This window comes from Paramisgurnus dabryanus, chromosome 4 (genome assembly GCF_030506205.2).
Source record: "Paramisgurnus dabryanus chromosome 4, PD_genome_1.1, whole genome shotgun sequence".
NCBI lineage: Eukaryota > Metazoa > Chordata > Actinopteri > Cypriniformes > Cobitidae > Paramisgurnus > Paramisgurnus dabryanus.
Window position 1 is genome coordinate 20406059 of NC_133340.1, and position 12229 is coordinate 20418287.

Consider the following 12229-nt stretch of genomic DNA (forward strand, 5'->3'; position numbering starts at 1 on the left):
AGAGTCTGGCACTGCCAATTTACTTCAGTTAAATCAACATGATTGGTTGAGGAAGTTCCAGTTCCCAGCATGATTTGCATGAGCCCGCAATACGCCAGCATTTTTTTAAATTAAGTAATATTTTATGTGGTTTTTAGTAAAGAAAAAGACTCAGTAGTGTTAAACATTTATTTTTGTTGGAGATTTAGAAGAGTTTGTTATTTTTTATTTTTGTGTTACCATTGTTCAGAAGTGTAGTGCCTGTAGGTCAATAATGTTTTTATTTATCATATAAACAAAACATTTGTGAAAGTAAGCACTGATTTCAGTTTCAACACACTTTCACTGGTATTAAATATATAAAAGGAGTCATATGATTTGTTTTGCTGTTAAATTGTAAAATGTAAGTCTTTACGTACAGGAAACTTATTAAAAAATATTTAATTAACATTACTACTGTAATTTAAGTTAAACAATTTAATTTATATGAGACTTAAGCTTAGTGTGAATAAATTAAAAATTTTGATTTGAATTGAAGTTGCAACCAGCTGCCACTGTAATTTCTACAGATTTTTTTTACATTGTTAAATAATCCTAGTTTTAAGACAAAAAATATAAAATTAATTTAATTTGTGCATAAATCAAGTAAAAAATTCTATCAATGGGAAATTAACAAAAATGTGATATTTTTTGTCTAAAATGAAACTTAAAATGCAACTTGATTTAAGAAATTTAAATATTTGTAATACAAACAAGACAAAAATAGTAAGTAAGAAAGTCATTTTTTTCAGTGTAGATAAAATGTCAAAAGGAAATAAATCTCAAACAAAGGATCAAACAGAAGATTAAATATGGGCTGCTGAGCTCTGCTCAGAAAGAAAGTAAAACAGAAAGTATGAAAAGTGTTTAAAACCACGAGTCTTGAGTCACATCTTTTGAGACTGACTGTTAAGAGACTGTGTGTCCATAATTCCAATAAAACAAGTGCAAGAAGACGTGGCAGAAAAAAACATAAATGTTAAATAAATGTTATTATTATTACTATTATTTTGTTTTAAATTTTAACAACCAAATTTGTCTCTTGCAAATATTTTAGCTAAAGAATTAACTCTCCTCACTAACAGTTTACTATAAAGTTTACTATGAGATTTACAACAGTAAAGTGTTTTTTTTTTTTACTTTGATGTATATATCCTGTAAGTTTAAAAACAAAACACTTCTTTGTTATTTCAAAAACTGCTGTTATTTAAACCAAGGTCAGACTACAACTCATTTTGAAAATTGTGTAATGTGAAAGACAGGAGAATATCCAAACCTTTTAAAGGGGTCATAGTTGGAAAATCTGACTTTTCAGTGCTATAATTGGGTCCCCAATGCTCCTATCAACCTAGAACATGTGAAAAAGAACAACCCAGTAATTTTATTTTGGTAAACCATTCTTCTGCAACCATGTGAAAATTAGATTTTGCCTGTTTTGTGAGGTAGGTATCAAGGTCAGTTATAATAACACCGCCCCTTAATCTGCACTACCCAACCACTGCAGTGCCATTTAGTGCAAAAAGAAAGAGAGAGATAAGATAATTGACAACATAATTGAGTTTCAATTTTAACAAACCACCACCACTGAGATCAAAACATTACATTTTTGCTTGCACCTACAAAGTGTCAATTTTAACATGTTATAATAAATTATCTGTGGGGTATTTCGAGCTAAAACTCCACTTTGGAGACACCAAAGACTTATTTTACATCTTTAAAAAAAATCTCAATATTACCCCTTTGAAATAATTACAATGTGCATTCCACACATGCACAGATGGGGGCAATGTAACTTTTTTACATATGTAACACTGTTACCCGATGAAAACAGTGGGCGGTTACTTCCAAATCTTCTATGTGGCACACTTTTTACATGCACTTCTCTGTTCTGCCTGTTGCTTTCAAACAACAAACGTTTTTCTTTTTTCAGATCTTGAATTGCACTCAGGTCAGTTAGTTTTATGGTTAAGCCCTAAAACCGAATTGCTTTGTATCTGCCAAAGTGGCTGTCATATCAAACTTTAACTTTAAATCCTCCCATCGCCACCACAAGAGTATAAAAATCCTAAAGTGAAACTGTTTGACAGACGTGGTTATTCTGTATCTTTCCTGCCGACTTGTGTCTATTAAACAAGTAAAAAGAGTTCATGAACATGGTAAGTCATGCTTTTAGTAGTGTTAATACTAACATTGATTAAATGCTTGAAGTTTTGTTTCATTATAAGAAACATGCATGCTGGTTTCTGTTTGACATTGTTATTTACACTGATATTTTAAATGTTGACTGTATAGGATAATTACTGGCATTTTTTTATTCAGGCCATGTCTTCCAATGTCTGTATGTCTTTTGTGATTGATCCTAATTTTTTAAAAGCATTGCATTAAAGTTGATTTGTCTTTTTTACAGATGAAGACCCTAATATAATTTTCACCAAACGCCTGCGGGAAGGAAAACACCCAATAGATTTCAATGTTTCAAGTGACATAAATAGAAACTTATGCAGGAAAGAAACATGGGAATGTAAGATGGAAACCTCCAAAAAACCAAGTGTGCAACTTTTCTCAGCTAATATTGATTTGGTAGACACAATAAATATAATCGACACATTTGACAGAGCAAAAGACACCACAAAAGAGGGCAAATATGCTCGACGTGGAAAATATAAGTCAGGTTGTAAAGACGAACCAGGGAAGAGACTGCCTAGATCTGGTGTTTACGCAGAAGCAGGAGTTGGTCGAGCTCGTGCTGAACTCAGTGTATTAGAAGCAGAAGCCAAAGGACCAAACGCCACAGCCGGTGCCGAAGCAAATGTAACTGGAGTCGCCGCGATGGCTCGGGCCGAAGTTGCCAGTGCATCGGCCAAAGCCGGTCCAGTTGGTGTGAAGGTGGGACTTGGAGTCGATACGGGTGCATCTGTTGGTCTGAATGGAGTGGAGGTAAAAGTCCTGGGAACTGGATTTTCATTTGGTCCAAAAACCAGCGTTTCTCTTTTAGGTTCGGAAGTGTCGTGTTCAGTCATGTAGTCTTACAGATATTATCTTTGACTGTTTGCACGTAACACAGTTTACTACAGCGACACTAAAACTTTAAAACAGAATTAAAAACAAGAAAAACCCTTTACCTAATTTTTCTGCTAATAAAGTATGATATCATTATAAAGCAGTCAAGCAATTTGGCATAATTTAATGTTTTAGTTTTTTGCATGTTATAACTTTATATTTTATTTTTGTTGATACACTGTGTATTGCATCAGCTATATGGTTAAAATGACAATAAATCTTTTTGAACCTTGTTTGCTTCTGCACATTGAGGTGTGGGGCACCAATAAATCCAGCCCTATTCTCTCTGTATTGTGCTGTTGATCTTCTAAAAATATTATACGTTTAATAATAAAGAGTATGATTAAATATATAAAGTGTATGGCTAATTCATGATATTATTCAACAGTATACTGTTTTTTATAACAATGGTTATTAAACCATAAAGTTATCAACATGCCACTGGGGGCATCACGATTATGGGCTTTTTTGATCCACTTTATCACACACACAGTGCCGCTGCTAGCCATTTTGGTGCCCTAAGCATAATTCCTTTATAATGCCCCCCACCCCGACCCTGAGAAAAACAACGTTTGTTTTTGCCAGTTTAATTTTTTATTGCCAAACATATAACTTAATAGCAGAAAGTAAAATCTTCACAGCTTTAGCCAACACACACTACACATTTGAAAGTGCAAACTTTTATAGAATAGCAAAACAGAAAAAAATTACCAAACTTAAATTATCAAAATAATCCAGACATGGTTTTCCCAAGTACAATGTCACTTTAAATAAATTACATTAAATAAACATCAATAAGTAAACAAGAATACTCAATATTCTTAAATAAAACAAAGATTCAGAGAACTAAGTGCCACAGTAATGTTTGCTTCATATCATGACGTTTTATATTTATATATATTTAAAGTGATGAATTGTAACATGTGCACTGACTGCTAACGTTAACTTTTACTGAGAAAGTTTTAACCACCGTCACGTCAAAATAAACCACAAAATAAACTGCTGCTCAATATCTAAAGAAACGTAGTAAAGAAAGTAACAGCAGCGTCAGTTATTTGTAAAATGCATATGCATAGGTAATGTTTTACAGTAATGTTTCTCAATTTAGCTTGCACTGAAGTTATAAATTATAACAACATAGTTTGCTAAACATTAATATCAGCACAGCAAGTTCGAGGCGCATTACGATTAGCAGCAGCTGCAGCCCATGCGCATTTCCCTTATATAAGAGTGATTAAACATGATGGACTTACCTGCAAGTGATGCACGGGCATCATCCCGCAGTTTCTTCCTTTTTCTTTTTTCCGATCCTGACTCCTGCTGTCTTTTCGGGACCATTTCCAAAAGTTGCCTACTGACTGGCCGTTTCTCAATCCGAAGGCTGCAGCCTGCGCAAGGTCGCATATGCACGCTGCATACGTCATCAAGCCTGGTTTATTTCAGTTAACTGAACATTACATTAGCAATTCATAAGCATATTACAACAATTTACGATTAACACAGAATAATAGTTCACTTTATAATCGTTAATATTACGAAATAAGAAAGTTTTGATGACGTATGCAGCCTATAAATGCGACCTCTGGAGGCTGCAGCCTTCGGATTGAGAAACGGCCTCTGTCAAACTTCGTCAGCCGCCCGCGCGATCAACCGGCACGGACCATCAAAGGCTGGGGGCATACTTTCTAGACTAGAGACATTAAATTATCTCGTTCCTCCTTTTTTGTAACATATACATGGATATAAAGGGCCTAATAATATTTCTATAGACTAATGAAATAATTTCAGCATTATAATTTTTTTTCATTAGGCTATTATTTTTGGTGCCCCCTCAGCAAGTGATGCCCTACGCACAGCGCGTGATGCGCGTTATGGGAGCGGCGGGGCTGCACACACACCTTTTCTTATGATAATATTATAAAATAATACAGTACATATAAAATATTTTTATATCAAAATGAAATAAATCTTAAATGTACGGTCCAACAGAAGATAAAAGATGGGCAGATGAGCTCCTTCTAACCCATCAAACAGAAAGTGAAAGTGTTTCAAAGCACATGTCACATGTTGTGAGATCGTGAAGAAACTGTGTCTCCATTAAAGCAGTGATATGAATACAAGACGACGGAGGAGGACCGGTGAGTGCATTACAATAACTGACATTACAGATGTTGAGGGAAAAAAACATTTTTGGTGTTAACCACCAGATTATTTGTAAATGTTGTTTTATAATGACAATTTTAGGATACTAAAGGTAATTGAAGAGAAACCTCTGTCTAATCTCTGAAGTGCTGTCATGAACTGAGATAAAAGACAAACCGTTATCTGCTCAAGGTCTCACCCTGTTTCAGTTTCATTTTGACGGGCACATCATTTGCATGAGAAATATTGGCACACTTGTACAAGCATTTACAGCAGAGCTACATACAACAAAAAAGTAATACCGCAGCCGTAATTTAGAATACGGTAATTACACCGTAAAATTACGGTTCACTGCTGGAACCCCAGCTGCCAGTACTTTACCGTAAAATTACGGCGAAATTTTTTACAGTGTGGAAAACAATGCACACGGTACGAAAAATGGACAAAATATATGAAGACATGTATAGAGTGAAAAGCATGGAGTTACATAATAATGATAAAAGCCAAACATAAATAGTGTAGAATATTTACTATTAAGAACACAATAAGAAATTGATCGTTATTCTAAAAAAAGTGAATTCATGCTCCTTTGTCTCATCTGCAGAATCTACTATTTCAGTCAAGCGTCCAAAAGTTGCAGTTTACGCAGATGGCCCCTATAAACGATCTATAAAATACATCAAACAAGGAAAAATAATTACCTATGAAGAACAAGGATTGGGTCATGCTGGTGTCAACGCTGGTGATTTGAAGGCTACAGCCAAAGGCCCCAATGTCTCTCATGCTGTTGAAAAAGCTGAGGCCAGCATCAGAGAGAAAACACAGGTTGAGTTGAAAAGCGTATCAGGCAGTGTTGGTGCTTTAAAAGTTAAGGCCCAGGGTCCCAACACATCGCATGTTGTTGAATCAAATGTGTTTGGAGTCAGAGAGAAGATTTATGTTCAAGCTGTCAATGTATCAGCCAATGTTGGTTCTTTCCGAGCCAAAGCCAATGGCCCAAGCTTCACATCTGCTGTTGAGGCAAATGATTATGCAGTTTCAGGAATGGCTCATGCCGAATCAGCCAGCGTTTCAGCCAAATTTGCTTATGTGGAAGCAGAAGTCAAAGGTCCCAATGCTTCAGCTGCAGTTCAAGCTAATAATGATGGAGCTGCAGTGATGGCTCAGTTCGAATATGGAAGCGCATCAACCAAAGTTGGTGATGTTGAAGCAAAGGTCAAAGGTCCCAGGGCTTCGGCTGGTGCTAAATTAGGCAATGATGGAGTTTCGGTGATGGTTCGTTCTGAGGTTTGCAGCGCGGAAGTCAAAGCCGGTTCAATTGGTGCAAAGTTGGCCATGGCAACCGATACTGGTGCATCTGTTGGTCAGAATGGAGTGGAGGCAAAATTCCTAGGAACTGGATTTACAATTGGTAAAAAAACCAGCATATCTATTGGGGGTTGTGAACTCTCATGGTCATTTTAAAGTCCCAATAATATTAAAACTGATAATTCTTATGTAATATTGCAGTATTTATTATAAAAAGTGTTTAAATTCATTGGCCCTCATAAATTTCAATCAAAACCTAAAAATGTACTTGTGGCGAACCTTTTCTGAGGACGTCAATTAGATGGTTGGGGCTGAGCTTCTGTTATCTCTGCCCCTCCAACTGTCAGTCTGTGTTACCTGTTCCTTTTCTGAACGAAACACCTACTTTTCTATATCCAATCAAAAGTTGAAACGACAAGCCATGCCCACTATTTTTCCATGATATTCCATTTTACTTGAAATTACGTCACAATACGGAAGTAAACTCACGTCTTCAACTTCTGGTTAAAAGTCACCATGAGGGCACGTTAATCACAGATAAGTAATTTGTAAAAAAAAATACCATAATATTTCATAAAAATTACAGTTTTCATTTTATTTTCATGGTGACTTTAAGTATATAAGCATGAAATAATATTTAAATCTCTACCCAGTTGTTATGCAGAACTGCTGTTGTATTTTTAACTACAGACACAGAATAATTACATTATTGATATATCACAAGTCTTATTTTGTTTTTTATTTGGAAATAAATGTGTATGATTATGCACTGATAGATATGTATTACCTTTCTCTTCAGGCCAGTCAATCAGTGTACAGGAATTTATAATACATTTATATAACACGTAAATCTGCATATGAAAGTCCAAAGTTCATATTTATTAAAAATTATGGTAACAGTGAACATTCACAAACTTTGTTAGTAAAAAATCTTAGTGCTTATATTTAGTTTATAAAGAAATCACTTTTTTATTTATAAGTTTAACACAAGTCAAATTATATTGTAAGAGTCAAATATAATAATGGATTAAATCATTTTATTTTGCTGTGTTGTGTTGCAGAAAGGTAGGCTATAAGTAATATGTATTTTTGTATTTAGGAACTTTGATTTAAAAAATAAAGCAAGTGCTCCAGGGTTGCCAGGGTGAAAGAGAAAGTGAAGCAAAAAAACATATTGCCTAAAACAGGACATGTGTTACAATAGTTACCCCAATCCTGTATTTATTCAGAACACGTTGACAAAATTCAAAAACCTGAAATGAAACTAATTATATAATATAATATAATATAATATAATATAATATAATATCTAATTTAATTTGGTTGACAGATTATTATTTTATGTGCTTTGTAAATGTGCACTTCATCGCGTTCTTTGCTTATATTTATATCATAATCTGTCTATAAAAAATATTTCAAGAGTTTTAATGTATAAAAATGTATTTCAAGCATGAAATTATTTTGCCCTATAGGTCCTATGAGGGTCCCATATTATCATCCCACATGGGTCACATCCCACATCCCTATATGCCCACATAGTAAAACCCACATGGGACCCATATATATCGCCCATGTTGACATGTCGACATGGAACCCATGCCTGGGCTATTATGGCAAAAGTTTCCCAGATAAATGATATGAATGCTTTGTTTTGGACAGGTTAACTATTGCGACATAAGCGTATTTACTAGACAAAATATGAAAATGATTTGTTAAAGAGATTATGTCTTTAGTTTAGATTTAAATTAATCGACTGTGCCTGATTCTCGAAAATTGTTGTGTAAATAATTCCAGAGCTTATAGGCTAAGTAGGAAAAGGATCTACTACCTTTAGACACTTTGATATAGGGATAATTAAGTTGTCGCGTTTCTAAACTTACCAAGCTTTGTACCAAAACCAGACAACCAGACTATAGCCCTGCTGGTTGACAGCGAGATTACTTTAACAGCAGCGCCTCCACACGAGAATCTCTGGATCGTCTCATCTTCTCCGTTGCCATGGGGATGACGTCATTATGCAGCACGATCGGTGGAAGGCGGGGCAGACGGGAACGCGCACTAGTCTTGGGCAGACAGTCAACCGGAGAGGCTGCGTGAACAGACAACCGAGAATTTTACCTTTATAACCGTATTTTCACCGTCTTGTCGCTCGACATCTGAAGTAAACATGCGCGAGATCGTGCACCTGCAAGCGGGACAGTGTGGGAATCAGATCGGAGCCAAGGTAAAAACATCAGAGCAAAAAACAAAGCCCATTTTTGTTATATGTTTAGCATATTGTTGTCCTTTCTACAATGCACAAATAAATGCATAACGTACTTGTTTGTATTCTGCGCCGTTTCGTCGAAATAAATAAATAAATAATTGTGTCTATTTTTTATCTAATTGCTGTCATTTGCATCGTTTTGTTTTTGTCATCTTTCAACGACGAATGTATTTCATCTGAAACTGTTGGTTATGTCAATTGTCATATTAATTATTTAGTCAATTATGTTATGGCGTCGTTATGTTAAAATAAATGAAATGCGTGCCTCGCGCTGGCTGGCAGAGAAGGGGTGTGGCCGCCAGTCATCGATTCCCAGTTTGGATTTATCATTAAAAAAATGGCAAGATCGTTACGAAACAATCGAGTTAAATGCGTTTTTAACTAATAATATTTTGTCTCGTTTGATAAAAAACGAAATGTTTGTGTTTTTATGTTCATTATTATCCTATAATATGCCCTATGCCCTCATATATTTGCTATTATTGTTGGGTGGGGGTGTTTGTCTTGCACGTCATTGTTTCTAGCAAACGCAGTGTGTAAAATAAAAATGGAAAAATGTGCCTGGATCTTGATCTTAATCTATGCCCAAATGCTACTGGGTTGATAATAGAAAGCTTTAGCATCAGATACTATTTAAATGAGAAACGCCTTTACTCACAATAAAGGAAAATGAGATCATGACCTCATGTCTCCTGTTTGTCTCTTTCTTTCAGTTTTGGGAGGTGATCAGTGATGAACACGGCATTGACCCGACAGGCAGCTATCATGGAGACAGCGACCTGCAGCTGGACCGCATCAGCGTTTACTACAATGAGGCATCAGGTACGCACATTAACATGGTTACCCACAGGGTTAATCACACGTTCTGATTCCTAGATTGAGCTACTGTATGACATTGCATAAATACACACCCCTCCCTTATGCTGCCTTAAACGCCAAACGCAAAGCATCGCTTACTTGCTGTAGTTTACTCTTGTGATTTAACTTTGTGTTATGCTAATTTTTTACTTGAATTGAATATTTTCAGCTTAAGCGAAGATTCACTTGAGGCGCATAGCGCGCTTTTGGGGCCACTTGATTTGTGCCACTCGCATCGCTTAGCGCAAGTTTGCATCTTTGCATTGACTTTGTATGCGCAAATCATCGAATTCACGTTTTGTGTGTATACCCAGTAGTCTGAATGTGTGTTTAGATTCAGAATGTTGTAAATAATGCAAAAATTCCACATAATCAGAATTATACTACATTTGCTTCGAGAGAAATGCCGTAAAGCAAGATACTTTTTGTTTGATCTCTGTTTTTTGTGTATGTCTGTGTTTTCAGGGGGCAAGTATGTACCAAGGGCCATCCTTGTGGATCTAGAACCCGGAACCATGGACTCTGTCCGCTCGGGTCCTTTTGGACAGATATTCAGACCTGACAATTTTGTTTTTGGTAAATATTTTTTTTATACTGCATGCACAGTTGTTTGCTTATTTTTAAATAAACACGTGCAGTTTTCAAACATGCACAATTTTAGAAGTTCAGTTTTAAATTGTTGTGCTTTAATGCATTATAATACCTGTGTCTCAGGTCAGAGCGGAGCTGGTAATAACTGGGCTAAAGGTCATTACACAGAGGGAGCAGAGCTGGTGGATTCAGTGCTGGATGTGGTCCGTAAAGAAGCGGAGAGCTGTGATTGCCTGCAGGGCTTCCAGCTCACACACTCCCTGGGTGGAGGAACGGGATCCGGCATGGGCACCCTCCTCATCAGCAAGATCCGCGAGGAGTACCCCGACCGGATCATGAACACTTTTAGCGTGGTGCCCTCACCCAAAGTGTCCGACACAGTGGTGGAGCCCTACAATGCCACGCTGTCCGTCCATCAGCTGGTGGAGAACACGGACGAGACGTACTGCATCGACAACGAAGCCCTGTACGACATCTGCTTCCGCACACTTAAACTCACCACCCCGACCTACGGTGACCTCAACCATCTCGTCTCCGCCACCATGAGCGGGGTCACCACCTGCCTGAGGTTTCCTGGACAGCTGAACGCAGATCTCCGTAAACTGGCGGTCAACATGGTACCCTTTCCCCGTCTCCACTTCTTCATGCCCGGATTCGCCCCGCTCACCAGCAGGGGGAGCCAGCAGTACCGCTCTCTAACCGTGCCCGAGCTCACGCAGCAGATGTTCGATGCCAAGAACATGATGGCCGCATGCGACCCCCGTCACGGACGCTACCTGACCGTGGCCGCCGTGTTCCGTGGACGCATGTCTATGAAAGAGGTGGACGAACAGATGCTCAACGTTCAAAACAAAAACAGCAGCTATTTCGTAGAGTGGATCCCTAACAACGTGAAGACAGCCGTCTGCGACATTCCGCCCCGCGGACTCAAGATGTCCGCCACCTTCATCGGCAACAGCACGGCCATCCAAGAGCTATTCAAGCGCATCTCCGAGCAGTTCACCGCCATGTTCCGCCGCAAAGCTTTCTTGCACTGGTACACCGGTGAGGGCATGGATGAGATGGAGTTCACAGAGGCTGAGAGCAACATGAACGACCTGGTGTCCGAGTACCAACAGTACCAGGATGCCACTGCCGAGGAGGGAGAGTTTGAGGAGGAGGGTGAAGAGGAGGCGGCCTGATCTCCACCCGTCATCTTTGATCTTCAGCTTCATCCATCTATTGAATCACATTCAAGGTTATCTCCATCTCCACCTTCTCACCTCCCTTTCTACACCTTCAGTTGTGTTAAACAGGGAACGTCCAGACAAACGTTTGCCTCATTCTCACTTGTTCTGAAAGTTACATGCATTTGTTTTTACATCTGTCACATCCATATTCTCTCATTTCTCATCCTCATATTAAATGACTTTGTATTAACAGAATAAACATGACTTAATCTAATGCTCACAGCTGTGCTTCTTGAGGATATTACTGGTCTGACACACTCTTAAAATAAATGTGCTCCAAAAAAAAACAACTTTTCTTTCTTGTGATCCATGCCAATGAGTATCAAATTATTCCCATTATTAAAAATATCAATTTGAATACAGCAGAAAAATATCGAGTGTACCTGATTATATAATCACCCATAAGATCATAAAAACATTTTTGTGTTATTTGTGTATGGACGCTCCCCGAGTACGCAGTTGCATAGTGCACTAACTCACAAGAGGGCACCATCCCTGGGGCTCAAAAAAGAAAAACTTTAATTCTTTATACGTGTTAATCAAAATAACATACATATAAAAATATACGGTGTTACACAGTTTTTCAACCGGTGCTGCGTAGATCGAACCGCGTATTACATCAAAGTACCGCGAGAGCGCTTTGAAGGCACGCTTTGCTGTCTGATCACGCGGTAATTAGGCGATCGATTTGCGCAGTGTCATTTAAAGTGGAACACACGTCACAGTTGATGGGCAGCTATGCCAGGAAAGAAACAGG

At 37.7% G+C, this 12229-nt stretch overlaps 2 protein-coding genes across 2 annotated transcripts; both read left to right on the forward strand.

Annotated features, from left to right (window-relative positions):
* The first annotated feature begins 5079 nt into the window (after positions 1–5079).
* On the forward strand, positions 5080–7159 carry LOC135760464 (uncharacterized). Its single transcript, XM_065274453.1, has 2 exons — positions 5080–5216; positions 5825–7159. The coding sequence occupies exons 1-2, from the start codon at positions 5189–5191 to the stop codon at positions 6682–6684; spliced, it is 888 nt and encodes a 295-aa protein (XP_065130525.1). The 5' UTR covers positions 5080–5188; the 3' UTR covers positions 6685–7159.
* A 1416-nt stretch (positions 7160–8575) lies between these two features.
* LOC135760389 (tubulin beta-4B chain) lies at positions 8576–11686 on the forward strand. The gene is made up of 4 exons (XM_065274362.2): positions 8576–8752; positions 9508–9616; positions 10118–10228; positions 10367–11686. The coding sequence occupies exons 1-4, from the start codon at positions 8696–8698 to the stop codon at positions 11422–11424; spliced, it is 1335 nt and encodes a 444-aa protein (XP_065130434.1). The 5' UTR covers positions 8576–8695; the 3' UTR covers positions 11425–11686.
* Positions 11687–12229: the final 543 nt, after the last annotated feature.

What these genes read in the sequence shown, in the direction of transcription:
- LOC135760389 (XM_065274362.2), top strand. Translation starts at nt 8,696, where the DNA reads ATGCGCGAGATCGTGCACCTGCAAGCGGGACAGTGTGGGAATCAGATC. An exon ending in TTACTACAATGAGGCATCAG is followed by an intron (nt 9,617 to 10,117) that starts GTACGCACATTA and finishes CTGTGTTTTCAG; the next exon opens with GGGGCAAGTATGTACCAAGG. An exon ending in ACCTGACAATTTTGTTTTTG is followed by an intron (nt 10,229 to 10,366) that starts GTAAATATTTTT and finishes CCTGTGTCTCAG; the next exon opens with GTCAGAGCGGAGCTGGTAAT.
- LOC135760464 (XM_065274453.1), top strand. Translation starts at nt 5,189, where the DNA reads ATGAATACAAGACGACGGAGGAGGACCG. An exon ending in AAGACGACGGAGGAGGACCG is followed by an intron (nt 5,217 to 5,824) that starts GTGAGTGCATTA and finishes TCTCATCTGCAG; the next exon opens with AATCTACTATTTCAGTCAAG.